Source organism: Dunckerocampus dactyliophorus, chromosome 11 (assembly GCF_027744805.1).
Source record: "Dunckerocampus dactyliophorus isolate RoL2022-P2 chromosome 11, RoL_Ddac_1.1, whole genome shotgun sequence".
Taxonomy (NCBI): Eukaryota; Metazoa; Chordata; class Actinopteri; order Syngnathiformes; family Syngnathidae; genus Dunckerocampus; species Dunckerocampus dactyliophorus.
This window is the reverse complement of record NC_072829.1, coordinates 30,141,288-30,162,607: the sequence shown is the minus strand read 5'-3', so window position 1 is coordinate 30,162,607 and position 21,320 is coordinate 30,141,288. Positions and strand designations below refer to the sequence as shown.

Sequence of the window (21,320 nt, the reverse complement as noted above, 5' to 3'; positions counted from 1 at the left end):
TCAAATCTACGTCTGGCTGCTCTCAACCAATTGCATCCAGCTAATATTGGGTCGCCTCCGAGTAGCCAATGACCAATCATCAAATGTCCCAGGAATGAGTACATAATGGTTGCACTGCTGCTGGTTCGCCACTTGAGGGCAAAGAAAGTGCATTTCTTAAAATTGAACAATAGAATGAAACTGGCACTTTCAGTTCAAAATATTTATCAAATTCCAGGATGAGCAGAATGCATATTAACAACATAATAATACAATCTACATTGATGCAGGACCAAATAATGACAACAAATTGTAAATAGAGACAGATACAAAAATGAAAAGCCCAATAACTACAAATAAACAAAACAAGAAAACAAAAGGAAAAATCAAACAGGAGTTGTCTAAATTAAATTAAATCTATTAAGTTAAGATTATAATTTTGGGGCTTTCTTATCTTTTGACATTTTCAGTGTTTTGTTGAATAATTTAAAATCATTCGTACAAAGAGATAAATTAGAATTAACTTTAAAAAGTCTAAAAAATGTTCCTAACAAAAGATAAATATTAATAATAATTTCTGGGTTACTGTCTTTTACAATTATGCCAAACTTAAAGGTGTTGTCCATCTTCCGCTCCAAACTACACTTTTTCCCACCCGCTAGCAGATGTTACCAGTAGCGGTTAAACAGAACAGACTGAACATACAGACCTTTTCCAAAAAAATAGAATGTCATGGAAAAGTTGTTTAATTTCCATAATTCCATTCAAAAAGTTAAACTTTCATAGATTATAGATTCAGGGCCCACAATTTAAATGATTTCAAGTATTTATTTGTTTATTTTTACATAATTGGGGCTTCCAGCTCATTAAACCCACGAAAAGAGGAATTAAAAAAAACCTGGCGGTCGGGAGGGACGAAATAGAACATTTCATATCAAACATATCAAATTTTAATGTGGAAAATGACTTGGCAATGGCAGTGGTGTTTTATTAATTTGTAATTTGTACCCCAGCATATAAATTATATCCTTGAAGTAACAATTTAAAAAAAATAAATAAATAAAACTTTGACATTTTTCTTTCAATCATATCTTTTTGGGGGTTGTGCTTGGTGTACTCAGTGTTTATACTTGACAATGCATGTGTAACTCAGGTGTTTTTATTGAGGAACAGCAATTTTTGCACAGTAGAAGGGCTGAGTCGATTTCTTTTTTTGGAAATGACTTCCCCAGCCTTAGAAAACACAATTTCACAGGGTACAGAAGAGGCTGGGTTTGCTAGATAAGTTTTGGACAATTTAAACAAGTTTGGATACACAGTTTTATGTGTCTTCCAGTATTTAAGGGGATCTTCTGCTCGGTCCAGAGGAGGAACTGCGAGATATCGCTGCACCTCAACAATAGCATCTGCACCAGCATTTTTTGATTGTCTGGCGATTTCTGCATCATTGTCCAGCAGCTTCCACAGGTTAATACCTGCAGGGTGAATAAAACAAAAACACACATTATAAACATATATATACAATTACATGAATATGTCATATGATGTGTCTTACCTGTAGAAGCAGCAACAGGTTCTGGCCGTGGTGGTGCTGATGTAGATGGTTCTTCAGTAGGTTCATGCCTGATTAGGGCAGCACATTCAGCCTTCAGCCGTTTGACCGCAGTCTCACAGTTTCCTGGACTGTGAAATCCAAGTGTTTTAAATCTGGGATCTAATAAAGTTGCAAGTGAATTTACACTTGTTGTTTCAATACCACACAACTTTTCATTCATTATTCGGCCAAAATGTTGTCCAAGTTGTTTGGCCATGTCATTGTTGGACTGAATTAACAGTTCGTTCAAGGTGTACTTCAGCATCTTTATCGAATGTCAAACAACAAACGACGGCTATTCGTAACGTGAAATACGTGTAGAACAGGGACATGCTGCGGTGTTTTGGCCATCTTAAATGCACTGAGTCTCGCGCCAAAGTTTAAAAACTCCGCCTGTCAACCCGAAGCAGTCAGCTGACTCCCGAAGCAGTCAGCTGACTCGGTCGGAATGAAGCAGTGAAGTGGTTCAAACGTCATCAGTGACGTCAACTGAGGCAAGCTCCGGCCCACTGCTTCACTACAGGCCGCCTATCGAGTTTGGAGCGTGTTTCGGAGCTTCAGTGTTAGAGGTAGCATCACTAATACCCTCCATAGGATGGGTAAGCCACAAAAGTTCATAGCTCAGGAGGCTGGTTGTTCACAGAGTGCTGTGTCCAAGCATATCAATGGAAAGTCTAGAGGAAGGGCAAAATGTGGCAGGAGAAGATGCACCAGCAAAAGAGATGACCGTGGGCTTCAGCGGATTATCAAACAGGGAAGATTCAAGAATCTGGCAGAGATCCAGAAAGAGTGGAATGAGGCGGGAGTCACAGCTTCAAAAACCACCACATTCAGACGCATCCGGGAGATGGGCTACAACTGTCGGGCTCCTCGGGTCAAGCCACTTCTGAACCTGAGCCAACGTAGGAAGCGTCTCCACTGGGCCAAGGAGAAGAAGGACTGGACTGTTGGCCAGTGGTCCAAGGTCCTCTTTTCCCATGAAAGTAAAGTGTGCCTTTCATTTGGGAATCAAGGTCCAAGGGTTTGGAGGAAGACGGGGGAGGAACAGAACCCAAGCTGCCTGAGGTGCAGTGTGAAATATCCACAGTCCATCATGCAACAGTCTACCAGAATGTTTTAGAGGACTTCATGATTCCTTCTGCTGAGGATCTGTATGGAGATGCAGATTTCATCTTCCAGCAGGACCTGGCCCCTGCCCATACCGCCAGAAGCACCAAAACCTGGTTTGATGCCCATGCCATCACAGTGCTTGACTGACCAGCCAACTCACCGGACCTAAACCCCATTGAGAATCTATGGGGTATTCTCAAGAGGAAAATGAGGGGCACCAGACCCAACAACAAAGAAGAGCTGACAGCAAGCATCAAGGAAATCTGGGCTTCCATAACTCCCAGGCAATGCCACAGGCTGATTGCTTCAATGCCACGTGGCATCGAGGCAGTGATTAAGGCAAAGGGATTCCCAACCAAGTATTGAAGATTGACATATCGTTTTGAAAGTACCATATTTTGATTGATTTGATGTGATCCTAATTTCTTTCTTTTTTTTCCTGCAAAAACTGAGAAGTAAATGGTGATTTCTTCACAGTATTCTAATTTTTTGAATTCCTGTTTTCATGGGTTTTATGAGCTGAAAGCCCAAATTATGTAAAAATAAACAAATAAATACTTGAAATCGTTTAAATTGTGGGCCCTGAATCTATAATCTATGAAAGTTTAACTTTTTGAATGGAATTATGGAAATTAAAAACTTTTCCGTGACATTCAAATTTTTTGGAAAGGGTCTGTATATCACACCCATATTTGAAACTTTGTCCAAATTTAATTTAACATGACGCATGAAGCGAGCAAACTATACACATTTGAGGGCTAGCGCTGCCCATTTACCAGGGCAGACAGCACCTTTAATGTCTGTAGTATTAAATGGGGATAGCGCCATACCTTTGGGTCCTGCATATACCTTATATAAAGACGAGCCGAATAACCGTCACGGAATTGAAAAGTTGTTCCTGTAGTTGCAGTATGACTTTATACCTCTACAGTTGTGCAGTAAGAGATCAATCATTTTTTTTCTCCATGTCCCCTCGGGGCTTCTGTATTCTTTTAATTGTTATTGCTTGGGCTGCTCCGCTGCCGCCTCTCTGCTCTCTGTTGCAGTCCACTTGCTGGGAGTTCCGGGGGCGGAGCCACCTGTGCACACCCGGGAGCAATCATCATCAGGCCTTCTTACGCGGCAAACCAAATTGTGATGTTTTCTTTCAAACTCCCTTTCATAATATTGTATTTAAGGGACTGAGGACAGCAAATGGGCCTGCTGCTGTGAATGTATGTGTGTGCTAATGATACTCTTCTTGCCACTTAAATGTAACAAGCAGATCCCGACCAGTGGTGTGGTGTGATAGTCCATCCTGAAAAAGTAGGTGTAAAGTAAGTCAATATACTGTAACTACAGTAAATTTGTCAAAGTAAAGGAATAATATGAAATAGATGAAAATAACTGACAAGCATTGTTGTACAGACTTGTTTACATTTTGGAAATTCCCTTTTAGGAGCACAGCTGCACATTCTTCAGTCTGGATGAGCGGGTGCGGATGGTGGCAGGGTGCGGCCTCCATTGCTGTGCTCACTGGAAGCTTATGTCCTCATATGTATGCGTGTGTGTTCATCTTCATATGAGCGTTCATTCCCAAACACGAGCCTGTCAGTCGCATTCACATCGCAAAGTTGAGTGATGTTCTGTGCTTTAGCATAAGGCGGCGCTGTGTCCCATTGTCTTCTGCGTCTTGATTGGCTGTAGACCATTGTCAATCAGTCTCCAAGTGTCGTCTCCTGTTGTGGTCATGGCTAGCAAACTAGCTACCCGTGTGAGGAAAATACAGCAGGAGCAAGGAACGGTGCCATGATGACGTGGCACGGTCAGGAGTGAAACACACGAGTCACTTAATAATTTCTCGTGTCCAACTTAGGTTGATCATTCAAATTCAAACGAAATGAGAACTTAGAGTGTTTAAACAAGATAGAAATGTGAGAACATGTATCAAGTGTATGGTGAGGGGTTTTACAGCCTTAAAAAATCATTGTGAACAAATAATGTTGGCTATTCTACTTAGTGGATTTCACTTATTGTGGGCTATTTTGGGAACCTATCCCCTGTGACAAACGAGGGAACACTGTATTTTCAAGGGGGGACACTTAAGACACTTACTATACTGTAAAGGTCAAGAAGGTGGTGGTGAAGGTGGGCTCCATCCCACACAATTTAATGGAGGGTGTGGGAGGTTCCATTTTTGGTTCCTGCTGGGACCCCCGATGAGGCATCCCCCACCTCCTGGACGAGAACGTGGAGGTCCACAGTGTCTCCTGAGGTTCTGATGCTGGACACGGACATAAAAGGCATGCAGAGATGTGTTCATGTTTTATTTCTTCAAGGAAGCTTTGCTGCTGTTGTCAGAAATACTTTCTTGACAAAAAAAAAACCTCTCAGCCTGCAAGATTTTCCCCTTGTATAACATTTCAGTCTTCTTTATTTGAACACGTGTGTTCTACGTCTCCACGGCAACCAGACAGCACAGTAGTCAGCCACAAAACAGACAACCAAAGTACATGAAGCAGCAGAAAGCAAAGCGCAGGGAATTATTATTATTATTATTATTATTATTATTGTTATTTATTTCCCAACTTTATTTTGGACTTTACACTTTTGTCTCCTCGGAGTTGTAATTGATGTTGATGATCGGAAGGCCTCAAACATATTTAAATATTACAAAAAATACATTTACATCATTACATTTACTGAACATACATTTACTGAACATCATACATTTACTGAAGTGATGTTAGTACATGTTTTTTGGGAAACTTTTTAGTGGTATAGGCAGCAAAGATGAAGGCAGTTAGCACCAAACTGACTTGGTTTTTTTTCCATTTGGGGATTAATAGCACCACTTCCCGAAAGAAGCAACTAGCTGTGGCACTGCTGCTGGTGGGCGGAGCTTAGATGATGAGGTCTTGGTCCACATCCTCTGTGAACACATGAAGTGCAACTTTTCAAACATCGATCATGATGGAACATCAGCCGTAACCTCGACTACAGTTGTGCGGGTGAAACAAGGAGAAGCGGGCTAGCCGTGGTGGTCGGTACTCACGCTCCTTGATGCCAAAACAGGCGGCCCACTCCTCCAGGGCGATGTACTTGTCGCTGTCGGCGTCGCACTCCTCGAAGAAGCGCGTGGTGCAATGCTCCATAGGAATGAGGGGGGCGCGCAGGGGGGCCAGCTCGGTGTGGGTCAGGTAGCTGCGGTGCAAACAAACGCCGGGTCAACGCGGTGTGAGAGGGACAAGGGCGGCGGCCGCCGAGCACTCTTACCCGTCGGTGGGGTGCTGGTCGAGCTGTCCAAACTGCCAGTGGACCGGGAAGATGTACATGTTGTAGTTCTTCACAAAGTCGTGGGCCAGCAGGTCCAGAGAATGCTCGCCGGCCTGAAGCCTCTTTTCGTTCTCGTAGATCTTCTTCACCTGAACGCCAACGACAGGTCACATGATCAAGTGCCTCCTTTATCCAGTCCCACACAAAATGAATCGGGGGCTGTGTCTCAATTGGTGCACGCCCGTACTTACACTTGTGAGTGCAGACGTACACTGTGTTCCAAATGATTATGCCAATGATATTTTTGCCAAAGAATCAATAGAAAGTCATCAACCTTTAGAGAACAATTTGAATGTTATTGGACAAACCTCCCAATTTCCAAAATAAAAAGTTCAAATTATGCACAGCAGAGTTTCAAAGCATTTCCCTGGTTGAACCGAAAATGGTCATTTGTTGAATTTGCAGCATCAGGAGGTCTTATTTAGTGAAAGCAGAAGCTACTTCAATCACTAACGTTTGAACGGGCTGAGTTACATGTTAACATAAGATCCCTTCTTTGACATAACCCTCATAATTGTTACATTGAATTGGGAGTTTTTGGAGCATTTCTGCTTGAATTTGTCAGAGTAGCCTCCCCCAGCTGCTTCCTCCCACGCTCATAGATTTTTTTCTTGACGATGCTCCATAGGTTCTCGAAAACAGGGTTCTCGAAACCATGAGTTTGAATGACAGAGAGGTAGGTATTCTTTGCATCACGAGATGGTGCATTGTCATGCATCAAGGTCATTTTGGTTCTTCATATTGTACCATGGAAGAAAGTGGTCAGTCAGAAACGCTACATACTTTGCTGAGGTCATTTTCACACCTTCAATGACCATAAAGGGCCTACCAGCTCTCTCCAAATGACTGCAATTCCAAAACATGACTCAGCCATGTCCTTGCTGACATCACAGCCTGGTTGAGATACGCTGGCCATCTTCTACTTCACTCTTATCCATCCGGACCATCCGAGGTTGCACGGCCCTCGTCAGCAAACAGGATTGTTTTCCATGCATTTGTTGGCCCACTGCAAGCGTTTACACTTGTGAGTATTTGTTGGGGGTGGCCAAATAGCAGGTTTATGCATAACTGCAAGGATAACTGGAGGGTCCTACACCTTGAGGTTCATGGGACTTGAGAGGCATCAGCAGCTTCAAGTACCTGTTTGCTGCTTTGTGATGGCTTTTTAGCAGGTGCTCTTGATTCCATACAAAACCTTTCTCATGATGCCTTCACCAGCACAGTCCTGGCTGTCATCTGAATCAACCATACGGAGGTTTTTGTGAATTATTGAATGTTTTCATGCCCTGTCCAAGGCATCGCGATATTTGACGCATTTTTGTCAGCAAAGATCCTTTTTCTTTCCCACATTGCTTGAAATCTGTGGCATGCTTAATAATGTGGAACATCATTTTTAAGGAGTTTTCTTGTAATTGGGCTCACCAGTCAAACTAATGATGAAAGTCGTCCGACACAATTCCATCCATCAGTTTCAGTGAAAAACAAAAACGTTTATCTTTGTGATACTAAAATCCTATTGGCATAATAATTTGGAACACAGTGTATGTTTGCACTGACAAGTACAGTAAAATGCACCGTCAGTACTCAGATGTTATACTCAAAACACTCAACATGGCGAATGAGCAGCCAGTGACCATCTTGGTTACGTAGCGCAACGGAAGCGGCAAACTCAAGTGGCTGCAATTCACCATTAAAAGGGAGAGAAGAAGAAGCAGAAACAAATATTGTGATTGACATTTACAGTAAGTGCGCGACAGCAATGGATTTGGGACACTGCGCAGCACACGGTGTACACAGCATACATATTCAAGTGTACCGGCGGACGACGTAGTCTCACACTATTGTACTTGCACTTCGTCTTCTTCAATCTGGGAAAAAACCCAAGACCCAAGACACTTCTTCTCTTGTAAAAACTAGACACTTGCAAGAAGCCTTAATGACACCTGCAGGACCGGAGTGGAACAGTATCGCATGCTTTCATCTGAACAAGCAGACTAGCTGCTAAATGAGGTGTGCAGGTGACTTGTTAAAGTAAATGTGTTCAGTCAGTGAAGGACACTCAGTCCGTGTGGACTCACCCTGAGCTTCTGCTTCTCAGTCAGCAGGTTGTTGTCCTCGTCGCGCTCATACAAGGTCACCAAGACGTTCTTCAGCCAGTCCCTCATGCGAAGAGGAAACTCGTTTAGCTCGTTATCCAGGCAGGGCTCGATGTCTGCACCAAACACACACGAGAGTTTTAAATATTGTTACTATGATTTGGTGACATGAAGAGTCAAAGTTCAAAAAGGTTCAAAGAGTTTGCGTGAAAATTCCCTCCTCTGGTTCTCCACTTGAGCCTTGCCAGCCCAGTGCCGACTGAGGTGTGTTCCCGAACAGCTGCACCAACTCGGCAGGCAGGCGTGTTTGAACGCATCCTCTGGTGACTGAGCTGACTCACACACACACACACACACACACACACACACACGCACACACAGCAGCAGCCGCTCAGTCACACGGTCCCACCTCAAAGTGGTGTGGTCCAATAAGAGAGAATGTAAACAACACCAAGAAAAACATGGCTGACGGCTGCTATTTGTGGCGTGTCTTCATTGCAGTGTGACGTCACACGCCCTGATTACGTCCACACGAGCACAGCTATTTTAAAAATGCACATTTCTCTATGCATTTGGCCTTTCATCCGCTACCAAATGTCATTTGTTTTTTTTGTCCTTAAAAACTGAGCTTTCGGAACTTGTGGCCACGGTGAAGTCCAGTCGTCCCTCGCTTGTGGCAGTTAATCAGCTCCAGACCCGACCACCAGAAGTGAATTTCCATGAAGTAAGATTCAATATTAATAAATGGAATATTTTCATACGGCGTAGAAAACTTTGACCATGATTAGAGCCCTCTAGACAGGAAATAACACCCCAATAATCACCTTTATTCTCATATGATCTAATATAGTAGATATGATCAGCGATAATAAAAAACGTACCACTTTTTTCTACTATGTAATGCCAGACTCTGCATCCACTGCTGGCTACGTGCCAAGGTCGTGTACTGCAAGGTCATGTTTCATCAGTGTAACATGACTGATGCCAAGTGACCACAATATGATAGTAATAGACCGTAGTAAACCACCAAACAGACATCATGATGGAATTCATTCATTAGTTCATGAATTTGAGCCATGTTCCAACGGTGCTGTGGCGAGGGACAACTGTGTTGTGGGTGTTTTTGTATGTGGAACAGCTTTTTTGGCTTGTGTCGTAAGAAATGTGCATCACTATCTCATGCATTAAAACCTCATCATTGACACTCCATCCATCGTGTATTTTAAAAATAGAACATGAGGCGCTGATTTGACTTTATGCAGTAGTAGAGTTCGGTACGGTGGCTGAGAAGTGCAAAACACATTCACGAAAAGGCGGGAGACATGTTCACTGACCGCTGCAGAAAAGGGGCGGTCAGTGAACATGTCTCCCGCCACGTACTATAAATGTCATTTGTAGGAATTTACCGTTCACTTTCAAAAAACAAAAAACGTGGAACATAACTACAAACAATATAGAACATATTTAAGCAAAGTTGATAAATCATGTCAGTGACCCTTTAACAACTCCAACAATCAGCCGCACGTGCGCGTCAAGCAGCTCAAATGTGTGCCACAAAACATGACGCCAATGTCCTCCGCCAACACCTGCCACAACTGCAAATGTCACCACTTCATGTCTGATTCGTGGGGGTGTAATTGGTGTAATTGTGGTTTGTTTTGCTTTTTGTTAATGTGTTTTGCGCTTCTCGGCCACCGTACTTAAGTGTGGGCGATGGAAAAAACATTCATGTTGTTTCCTGGTTCACCTTTGCAGGGTCCGATGTAGTCCAGGTGCAGCTTGTGACCCTTCTTGGTTCCCTCCAGGGTGCATTTGGTGGCAAAGAAGTGGCAGGAGGTGTCGTAGGTCTTGTTGTCAGTGCCACAAACCTGCACAACAGCAGAGCAGTGAGGCACAATTCTTTGGAATCTTTTAGCCCGTCCTGGTCAGTTCCTGTTTTGGGGGCCACTTGGACATCTCCCGGTCTCGATGAAAACACGGCACTAAGTAGGGCTTTTCTAGAAATGCTTGATGCCGATGAACTCACATGCTCAAATGGTCCCTCTGCGGGGGAGCAGGTGGAGGGGTCCTGACACACGCACATTGGGGTGTTGCTCTCGTCCACCTCGCACACTTTGCCCTTCTTGCAGTGGTGCTGCAGGCATGGGTCTGATGACAAAACACACCTGGGTCTTAAAATCATCACGAATATGATCACAGAGTACAACGGTGGACGCACTAGTGGTGCAACGATACACAAAATTCACTGTTTGTATACGTTTGTATTAACGTTCGATATTTTTTCGCTACAAAAATAAATTACCTTACTTTTTTTATTTTAATTTTATTGAAATTGCCAACATTTTTCAACATTTTCAGCTTGGTATGAATGTGGGAGGCGGAGCTCAGCGGCTCTGTGCTTGACAACGCAACCTAAGCCAGAGTAGTCGATTGCAGATACACTGAGCTTTCGGCACAGAGCGCCGTCAGAAGTTGATGAAATAAATACGAAACTGCGTATTGTTCGATACAGGGGTCACGGTTCGGTACACGTGTGTATTGAACGGTTCGATACACATACACGTATTGTTACACCCGCAGTACGCACACTAGGCCATTTGTACCGCGATGGACCTGAGGTAGTTACACAGAAGCTAAGCTAAGCAAAGGAAACCAGTTCATAGTATTCATGTGAACACTGTTGGTTTGATTTTAGCCGTTGTTAAAACCATTACTGTTGCTCTGTCATTCTAAATGAGAGTTCCAAAGTCTGGTCCCCTTCACAGAAAGAGCAGACTGACAAAATGAAGTCTTGGGACAAGGCAGTCACCACTGGTGGAGGCTCGTGTGGTGGCCTAGTGGCCACTCAGAAAACAATGGTGACACGTGAGTATTTAGACCAGCGGTCGGCAACCCGCAGCCCCTTGTTGAGGCTCCTTTTTTTAATACCAAAGTAGAAGAACTGTGCATTTTCAAAAACAGTGTGAAATATTCGACTCACCGCAACCCCGTGAATGCATCTACACCAGGGGTCACCAACGTGGTGCCTGCGGGCACCAGGTAGCCCCCACGACCACATGAGGTGCCTGCAAGCCTGCTTTTCATTCAGGTTTTCAGTTAATAATGAAAGAACAGTAGAAAGAATTGCATTGTGAAATACAACATGTGAGTTGTGGACGCCAGCATTTTGTTCATGTTTTAGTAAAACAAGCATATTTGATCTGTTTGGGTTGAAATAAGCTATGAAAATCATTTCTACAAAAATGAGTAAGCTCGTGGCCATTTGCATCTTCTAAAAGTAGCTCTCACAAGAAAAAAAGTTGGTGACCCCTGATCTACGCTGTGTTCTGACTGCTGATTGGATGAGCAAGGGAAGGGGGAGGAGGGCCAGTGTGATAATGACACACAAAAAAGACATCTTGAGTGTGCTACCCCCTCCGTAAGCTATTCATCCATCCATCCATCCATCTTCTATGCCGCTTGTCCTCACTAGGGCACTAGTTGCAGGTATGCTGGAGCCTATCCCAGCTGACTTTTGGGCGACAGGCAGGGTACACCCTGGACTGGTCGCCAGTCAATCACATATAGACAAACAATCATTTACGCTCACTTTCATACCTATGGATCATTTAGAGTCGCCAATTAACCTAACATGCATGGGGGTTTTGGAATGTGCAAACATGCCAACTCCACACAGAGATGCAGAGGAGTGAATACGCATGCGTCACGTAATACATTATTGCGTCCAACCGAGTGGCTTGATCATTACATTTTTGATTGCATGTATATTGAAATGATAGCTTTCAATGTGGTTAAAGAAGCTGGTGGCCATGATGTCATGCAATACGACAGAGGAGAAAGAATCATTTCATGCATGTACACTTTTGCAGCTCCATGCGACAGGCTCCTTCTAATAGCACGAAAGCAGTTCAGATCTTGGGGAAACTTTTTGCATCAAACTATGGAACTTTAAGTTCTTATGTGCGTACACCATATTATGGCGCAATAACTGCTACCGTGTGTGTCTTTGCGGTCCAGCTGCGCTGTTCTGGTTGTGTTTGTCGTGGCGCCTGCTTCCTGCACGCTGGTCTGCACTCTGTCATTACCCCCACTGAGGTCACGGCGCTCTCTCATTTCCATGCTGGATTTTCCACTTTGAGGCTAAAATGCAGCGCGGCTTGCTGTGGTCCTACGTGTGTGTGCGTGTGTGTGCGCACTCACTCTCAGCAACGTCTTCTTCAACCTCGATGGCCTCGTCAAACTCTCCGATCTCCACCTGCACCGGGTTGGCCCCCACCTCCACCTCCTGGGAAACAGAGGTCGAAGGTCAGAATGGAAGCGGATTGAAGCGTGTGACGCTCTCACTGAGGAATTTTCAAACACTGGAGTCTACAAAGAAGCTTTTATTTGCAGCTGCGGAGGCGTTGAGGTCAAACTGGACCACTTCCAGAGGGTTCCTCCCTGAAGGAACCGGCCTGCAAGCCGTGGCACCAAAACGGCCGACAGTAACGAGCATGAGGTGAAGTCGGTAAAACATCACGACTTCCTGACAGGCTACATTTCCAGCTGTGGTATTTGTGCTCCCACTGGTGCCCAGGGGAAGCCAGTGTTCACATGCCGACCCTCTTTTTGTTTCCTGGACAAACACTTTGGAACACAGTAAGAGACAGTAAGAGACTTTCACAACGCGTGTTGCTTCGTTATATCGGCTCCTACTTTCTGATCGAAACACTTTGACCTTTGCACCACTTGGATCACTCATGATGGTGATGATGACGAGGAAGAACAACAAACCATCTCGTTTCCACACTGATGGTATCAGCAGGACTAACGTGATGAGACCCAACCAACCCAAGACAAGAAGATGCTCCACATGGAGGAACTTTCCATTGCTACATGCCGACTCACCTCCACAATTGGATCCTCCACTATGGCCTCATCCACCACCAGCTCCTCATCCATTGGCTCATCCTCAGTCTGACACACACACACACACACACAGACACACACACCTTGTAAATGCAATGCCAGAGTATCAAGGAATAAAACAGGAAGTGCTACAGGAAGACGACAATGAAGAACTCATCCTCGGAGGACTTACTGGGGCAGCCATGGCATGTCCTGCCAGGCAGACGAGGAAGACGATCCACACCTTCATCGTAAACGTCTGTGGATGCAAACGCAACAGCACAGTGTCACACAACATGTACACAAAACAGCTCCAACACACTGAGGTGCTTCGCCTTTAATGTTTATGTTCTAAAGTGACCAGTAGATTCAAGATTCAGGAGTTTTATTGTCATGTGCATAGTAAAACAGCAGTTATGCTATGCAATGAAAATCTTATTCTGTTCATTCTCCCAAGAAAAGAAAGAAAACACAAGAAAGAATAAGAACATAAGAAACATATATACCAATAAATTAAGCAACAACAACAGAAGAGACATTAATACAAATAAATAATACAAATAAATAAATAAATAAATAAATAATTAAGTGCTATGAGTGTGTGCGTGTGTTGCGTGCGGCGTGTGTGAGTGCTTCGTTGAGAAGCCTGAGGGGAAAAGTAATCACAAACTTTGGAGTTTAAAATATAGTATACCATCCCGTGTGTGTGTATACTGTACAGTACATATACTCATGTATGTACAGTTTTCCCTCGTTTATCGTGGGGGATAGGTTCCTAAAACAGCCCACAATAAGTGAAACCCGCTAAGTAGCCAACTCGATTTTTTTGTTACAATGATTCTATATGTTTTAAGGCTGCAAAACCCCTCGACTGAGGTGGAGAGGGTGAAAACCTTCAAGTTCCTTGGCACACACATCAGCGAGGACCTCACCTGGTCTCACAACACCCAACAAATTCTGAAGAAGTCCCAAAGGAGACTGTACTTCCTGAGAAGACTGAGGAAATTTGGCATGTCCACCACAATCCTGAGTTGCTTCTACAGATGCACTATCGAAAGTGTCCTTACCGCATCCATCACTGTTTGGTACGGTAACTGTACAACACGTGATAGGAAGGCACTCCAGCGGGTGATCAAGACCTCACAGAACATTGTTGGGGCAGCCCTCCCCTCACTGCAAGACATTTATAAAACTAGAGTCCTACGAAGAACACACAACCTCATCAAGGACAGCACACATCCACAACACTCATTATTCACACTCCTACCGTCAGGCAGACGCTACAGGAGTTTGAAGTCCAGGACCACAAGGCTGGCAAACAGCTTTTACCCACAGGCCATCAGGCTTCTCAACGAAGCACTCGCACACGCCGCACGCAACACACACACACACACTCATAGCACTTTATTTATTTATTTATTTATTTATTTATTTATTTGTATTATTTATTTGTATTAATGTCTCTTCTGTTTTTGTTGCTTAATTTATTGGTATATATGTTTATGTTTCTTATGTTCTTATTCTTTCTTGTGTTTTCTTTCTTTTCTTGGGAGAATGAACAGAATAAGATTTTCATTGCATGGTATAACTGCTGTTTTACCATGCACATGACAATAAAACTCTCTTGAATCTTGAATCTTGAATCTTGAATTTGTACACTTTTCTCAGACAGGCATTAACATTTTATCACATTTCTCTCTTGTTTAAACACCCTCGAAAAAGGTCAAACTACTGCTCTGACCGTGCCCCTTCGTCGTCCTGGCGCCGTTCTGCTGTACTGTAGCGGTTTTTGTATCCTTGTTAAAACATATCGCTGCAGGACTCCGCCGCACTAAAAAACAGCGAGTCTGCGAAAGGTGAACAAGGTGAATGGCGAGAGAGCGGGGGAACACGGTACTGCATGTTACAGTATGAAATGCTAGGAGCAGTTGAGAAATGACAAGAATGTACATTTTGCACTGTTGGATCGTACAGAAGGTTCTAAAAAGAGCTTCAAAATGCAAAAAGAAGAAATGATAGTGAGACAAAAACGATATTCGTAAGCAATTTATTGCAAACAAAAATCCAACTGAAAGAGGTGGTAGTGATGCGCGGCTCAATAGTGAAAAACCTCCGATACCAGATCCTTAAGCTCTAAAATCAGTTCTCAAGCGATACTTTGACACTTGTGTAATTTGCAATAATGTACAACATAAACAGGAACGGTGGAATGTAGCTAAATGATTGAGATCTTGTCTGAATGACACATGGTTGGTTGGAACTACTTTTTCTTCCACCTGGGTAAGCGCGTCTCCTACCTCCCTCGCCCTGGCCATGGGCATTGGTGGAAAAGTGAGAGGACAGCCAGACAAGTAAAAATAAATCAAATCAATACACACACAAGGGAGCACAAGGGACGCCCTAAGGAGAAAAGTGGACCGTGCTTTCAACACATTCATTTATGTTCATTCTTCCCCGTGGAAGCGCAAAAGCGGTTCTATGCTCAGACTGTGGCACTCCCAAAAAGTATCACTGTGAACCTATGAGACAAAGCCTTCAAGTCTGCACTCAGGTCACAGAAAATAAACAGTCTCAGAGCAAAGTATGAACCATCCACCTCAATCCTCATGCTGGAGGCCAGTGGCTCTCAATCCTAACCCAGGGGTGTCCAAAATGCAGCCCGTGGGCCATTTTCAGCCTGCAGCTCGTATTTTTTTTATGGTGGATGAGGGGGCGGACTGGACCGGACCTCAGTGATGGTAGTGTAGTAGTAGTAGTAGTAGTAACGGTAGCAGAGGGCATGGTTTCCATTCCCAGTCAGAAAGAGCAGAGAGTGAAAACTAAAAGCATTCATGTGATTGACTAACTGTGGCAAACAGTGACAAAGGGCAGCCTTGGCAGAGGCCAACGTTCACCGGGAACAAGCTGGACTTACTGCTGGCAATGCAAACCAGGCTCCTGCTTGGGTTGTACAAGGACCGAAAGCCACGTAGTAGCGCCCCACGAATCCCGTACTCCCGGATCACAACCCCACAGGACGCTGCGAGGGACACGGTCAAATGCCTTTTCCAAGTCCACAAAGCACATGTAGACCGGTTGGGCAAACTCCCCAAGTACCCTCCAGTACCCTTGCAAGGGTGTAGAGCTGGTCTGGTGTTCAGCTACCGGGACAAAAACCACATTGCACCTTCTGTAGCCAAGGTTCGACTTGTTTCCCAGTTGCTGGTCGTCGGTGTTCATGTGCTCACAGTGTTCATTCTGTTTAAAACCGAAATATCCCCACACTGTGGCATCGCGTTTCTGCCGTCATTCATGTCTATGCTGGCTCACGAAGCTAACTGCTGCTGGGGTAGTAGCTAGCAGCCCCGCCTCCACAAAGAGGCTGAATGAGATGAGAGCCAACTCTCTCCATTCATTCCATTATAGAACCAATCCTGTCAGCCAGCCTGTGTATCTCAGAGAAGAGCAGACACGCAAACACACGCATACGTGCACATGTCAATTCATCAAGGGCGTCAAATAATTATCGACCTGTTTTTTTTTTTAATTGTTCGATTGGATTTATCGATTATCGTGACAGGCCTAATTATAATCTTCACAGAACTGCTGCCTCAAAACGGAACCAACTTTTCTCTGCATTGAACTTTCATGTGGAGTTCATTAGCATTTGCATACATGAGAAGGTTCCCTGGGAAACACCTCCTGTCCTCTTAAACATGGTTGACATGACGATGTCACTAGCGGGGGGCAGTGCCCCACATTGAAGTACACAGGTTGGCAGGAGCCGTGTGTTTGATTCCCAGATGTTTCATGGTGGCTGAACAAGACGTTGTTACAGACGAGAACATTCTCTGCCTCCATCGCTTGTGAAATGAAGATGTCCATAAAAGCGTCTTTGTTTTGACGCCCGTGCAGCGAGCACACAAAAAAACGTTGTTATCTTGCAGACATCGTGGAGAAATGCCGGGGCTCGTGTTCTGACCTGCTTTCAACATCAACATCTTGAACGTTCTTCATGCTCCGCTTCAGCTGACGTTCTTTGAACGACAACGACATTGTAGATCTTCCTGTGATGAAAGTTAGCGAGGGGTCGCGAAAAAAACCAACATCAAAACCACTCAACTAGTTTGATCTACTCTACACTTAGTTTGACAAGAAAGGACAGTTCTGCTCCGTTTAACTGTCCCATTATGTCGTCTTTGCCTACTGTATATTGACATGACGTACCGCTAGACCACCGAGCATTGTCAACTCCATCCATCCATTTTCTATGCTGCTCATCCTCACTCAGGTCGCGGGTATGCTGGAGCTTATCCCAGCTGACTTGGGGCAGGAGGCGGGGTGCATCCTGGACTGGTCGCCAGCCAATGGCAGGGCACATATAGACAAACAAACATTCACACTCACATTCATACCTATGGACCATTTAGAGTCGCCAGTGAACCTAACGTGCATGTTTTTGGAATGTGGGAGGAAACCGTAGTACCCGGAGAAAACCCCCACACACACGGGGAGAACATGCAAACTCCACACAGAAATGCCTAACAGAGATTCGACCCATTGTCCATTAAAATGGACTTGTTCCTCCTTTGCAAATAGAACGGCTTCCATTCCTCATGAAAGACCTTCTTGCATTGAGGAGAACGACCATTTGTGAAGTCGGAGGTCACGGTTCTCGTTCTTTGCCTTTACGGACCTCGCTTTGTCTTGCCCACAGCGTTGCCACATACAGATGTCCACAATGACTGCTGATGGTCCACAGACGTCATGGAAAGTTCCAGAGAGTGACAGTGTGCATAAGAAAGCGTCTCTTTGGGAGAAGCTGATCTAAATAAGGAAGAAAGCAACATTGAGCAGCGAATCCGTATGCTCTCATCCAGGTGTTTGACTTGGAGGGACACGACGCGAGGAGGTGACGTAAGAGCCAAACAAACTATTTTATTTGGAAAGCTACCGCCACGGTCAAAGTTGGCCTCATAAATGAGTTCTTTGCTCGCTAAATGTGTTTGATTTGCTGCTTTAGTGAGTGTCAACACAGCGCAGCAAAACAACCACACACACACACACACACACACACACACACACTTTGCAGCTGAAATGCTTTCTTCTCATCGCTCAAGCAGGTACAGTCTCATTTCCTTCTCTGGTCCAGACACATGAAAGAGGAAGTTGATGGAAGACTGGAATCTTCTTCGTCTTCCTCAGCTGGGAATCATTTCACGCATCCGTTCACGCAGGAAGAGCGTCCACACACAATGTTTTATTTATGAGCTAGTTGTGTCACCTACTCAGCTAATACAGCAGCGGTGGGGCAAACAACCTTGCTGTTACGTTTGTAAATGAATATTTGAATTATATTTGGGGGGAGCAAGACAAAGGTTTCACAGTTCAGACCAGGAAATGAAACACAAAGAGGCCCAAACAAGAAGAGGACATAGAGACAAACTCACTGAAGAGGAAAAGTAACCTGAGATGTTTTTTAAGTCTCTGTGCGACTTTCCATGAAGCAACGCCCACTCTGCCTGCCACAGCAACTCGCTCTCATTCCCTTTCCTACAAAACAAAAGCCTCTTGAGCTGGAGAAGGACATAATAAATCCTGCACGGTGCAAGACCCGCACACTGTGTAAGTGCTCGGACTTAAAAAAAATGTGTCTCCGACATAACGAGCTAATTTAAGACATTCTGCTGTATTGATTTTATACCACATGCATTATTTCTAAGTACATTTTTCTTATTTAAAATCCATCCATCCATTTTCTTCCGCTTATCCGTGTGCGGCTTGCAAGGGGCAGAGGTCTCAATAGAGAAGCCCAGCCATCCCTGGTCACCTCCTCCAAAGACAGACTCCCTCCAGCACGGCTCACCTTTCACGGGCTCGCTGTTTCGCTGATTTTTTTAGCGCAATTTTAGTGGTTTTTCGAGCCTGGCCCTCTAGGAAGAATCACATTGTGGGAAGTTGAGTGTTTCTCTCTTCCTTCCTCGTCTGTCTGCACCGCCCATTGTCTTCTGCGTCCTGATTGGCTGTAGACCATTGTCGATCAATCTCCTTCGTGCAAATCAAGTTCCCGGATTTCACTTATTGTGGGCTACTTTGGGAACATATCCCCACGATAAACGAGGGAACACTGCAGTGCATTTTTCTGTACTTCTCAGTGTGAATGCGCTGATGCACTCAAAGGAATACCTGTAAGTACAGAAGTGCGCCAACTGAGAAACATCGCCTGTGTTTTTATTAGCATTGGAGTTGTAAGGATGCATCAGGCGTTCTCGTTCCCAGCATGCACCTGCTTTGTGTCAGCTGCGTCCTGTAGGGGGAGCTGCAAGTTTCAGATGCTCCGGCTGGCATTCCATTTTCCAGCATCCAGGATCGAACCTGCAACCTTTAGGTTGGGAGACGACCACTCAACCACCTAACCATGCCGTCCCCTAACCCTAACCCTAACCCTAAATCTAACCCTAACCATAACCCTGAAATAGTATTTTCAGGTCACCCAGAACGTTGTTTCCGTATGGATGAGAGGCTGAAACCATAAAATACTTTGCCCTTTTGACCTGAAGATGTTTCTGTGTCACCAAATTGTCGAGAGCGCATTGAGCATTTGCTAAAAAAAATACAAAAGGCCGAGCCATCAACTCGCTGTCCAGCATGACTCCGGAGGCGTCAGGGAGTGATCTACCGGCGTGCTTTGGCACAGCTGCACAAGATGGTGTCCATTCTACTTTAAATACAAACTAGCCCATCAAATCCATTCATCACATTTGGAATTGAGGCTGAAGCGCTAACACGATGTGCAGGTCATCTCCAGGTTGAGATGGACAACTTGTCTGCCTTGTTCCACACAAAAAGGGAATATTCTGGGACATTCGTTCCGTGTGGGAATGTGTGCCTGAGTCTGCGCGTCTCGCAGGCTTGTGAAGCCGAGTAATCTTTGAACAGCTGCTGAGTGGTCGCCGTGGCAACGTGCATTCCTTCACAACAGGCTGAGACGTCGTCTTCTCTTTCCAGCAATTTTTCGCTCCTGTTAATTCAAAGATACGACTGAGGGCCTTCCCCCAGCCTCGCCCCCTCCCTCACCCCGCTGCCGATGTGGCAAACAAACTCCATCCAGCGGCGACTCTTTCCCACTGCGTTTACACGCACACACAACGGTCCCGCATTGCTCCAATTCCTACAGGAACATTGTGCGTTGGGCGGCACTTTGCCACATGACTGATACATTAATGCTGGCATGCAGACAACAAAAGAACAATTTTTAACTCCATTCTTTGCGTTTGAAAGTTTCCCGCACTTTTAGCTCGACAGCGCCGGTCGACCAACACGAGGGACGAAAGAAAGAAAAAACTGCGCGCTGGGAAAGTGAGCCTGAGTGAGCGCTCTTACCTTTCAGAGCAGAGAACCAGCAGAGACGTCAACGTGGGGGAGATCTGAGCACCTCCACACTTTTCTCACAGGACATTTGCTGTGGGACGTCCTCCTCAGCCACTGACCTCCCCCTTTCCAGCCTTCACTTTCGCCCCTCCCGCACACCAGCTATGCATGGCGGGAGGGGCTTTAACTACTCTTGTTGACATTAAACGGCAAATTACTGGTGAAGGGAAATAAATAGAAGCGTTGCATCGAGACAAGCAGTCTACGTTTGTACACATCTTGCCAATAGAAATCGTCTCTTCAAGCCGTTACGTGTGCAAGCGATGCTCGAAGTCACATTTGAACGTTGTGAAGTGAAGCAGTGTTCATAGTTCAAGAGCCTTGCGTTAACAGGTGAGGACACGTCAGCTGTATTATTGGGCAATACTTTTACTTCAATAAATACGCTGTGTACTTAGTTGAGTGTAGTGCTCGTGTAGTACAAGCCATTCCTGTCATGGCGCACCTACGCTTCTTCTTCTTCTCTCCTTTTTCATGGTGAATTGCAACCACTCTATGGTGCGTTACGCTGGTCTACACAATTTTTTAAACAAAGAAGAAACCACCTCCCCTTGGCTAATTGTGTGGCGCTGGTTTCAAATCTGATGTCCGTTTTCTCCATATTTTTGGTAATCTTATGCTCACTGACGCACTAAAAAGCTTAAAAATGCTAGGTAGCATACACAAAAAGCAAAGCAAACCAATTTCTAATCCGCCTTCTGTAGGCTGGATTTGCGGCTGTGAAAGCCAGATTCTTGCTGAAACTGCTCAATCTGCATTGGTTCCAACAGGGGTCGGCAACCCGCGGCTCTTCAGCCTTCTCGTTGTGGCTCCCTTTGCAACGCTGGAATAGTTTTTTACAACCCGAGTGAGGAAGATGTGCATATTTGAAAGGAGTTAAAAATATCCTGCTTTCTGTAAGAGCGTGAATGCACCATGGCCGAGTTCTG

General features: G+C 44.8%; 1 protein-coding gene across 1 annotated transcript; it reads right to left on the bottom strand.

Moving 5' to 3' along the window:
- Window positions 1–4,974: 4,974 nt before the first annotated feature.
- Window positions 4,975–20,458, bottom strand: sparc (secreted protein, acidic, cysteine-rich (osteonectin)). The gene is made up of 10 exons (XM_054792735.1): window positions 20,344–20,458; window positions 13,175–13,240; window positions 12,982–13,050; window positions 12,295–12,379; window positions 10,121–10,242; window positions 9,842–9,962; window positions 8,077–8,210; window positions 5,939–6,087; window positions 5,718–5,866; window positions 4,975–5,594 (listed from the first exon to the last, which is right to left on the bottom strand). The coding sequence occupies exons 2-10, from the start codon at window positions 13,229–13,231 to the stop codon at window positions 5,566–5,568; spliced, it is 915 nt and encodes a 304-aa protein (XP_054648710.1). The 5' UTR covers window positions 13,232–13,240; window positions 20,344–20,458; the 3' UTR covers window positions 4,975–5,565.
- Between the last annotated feature and the right edge of the window lie 862 nt (window positions 20,459–21,320).

Excerpts from the sequence above, each read along its gene's own strand:
- sparc (XM_054792735.1), bottom strand. The coding sequence starts at position 13,231 with ATGAAGGTGTGGATCGTCTTCCTCGTCTGCCTGGCAGGACATGCCATG. Across the intron at positions 8,211-9,841 it reads CTACATCGGACCCTGCAAAG|ACATCGAGCCCTGCCTGGAT; the intron begins GTGAACCAGGAA and ends TGTTTGGTGCAG. Across the intron at positions 5,595-5,717 it reads CTGTTTTGGCATCAAGGAGC|AGGATGTGGACCAAGACCTC; the intron begins GTGAGTACCGAC and ends ATGTGTTCACAG.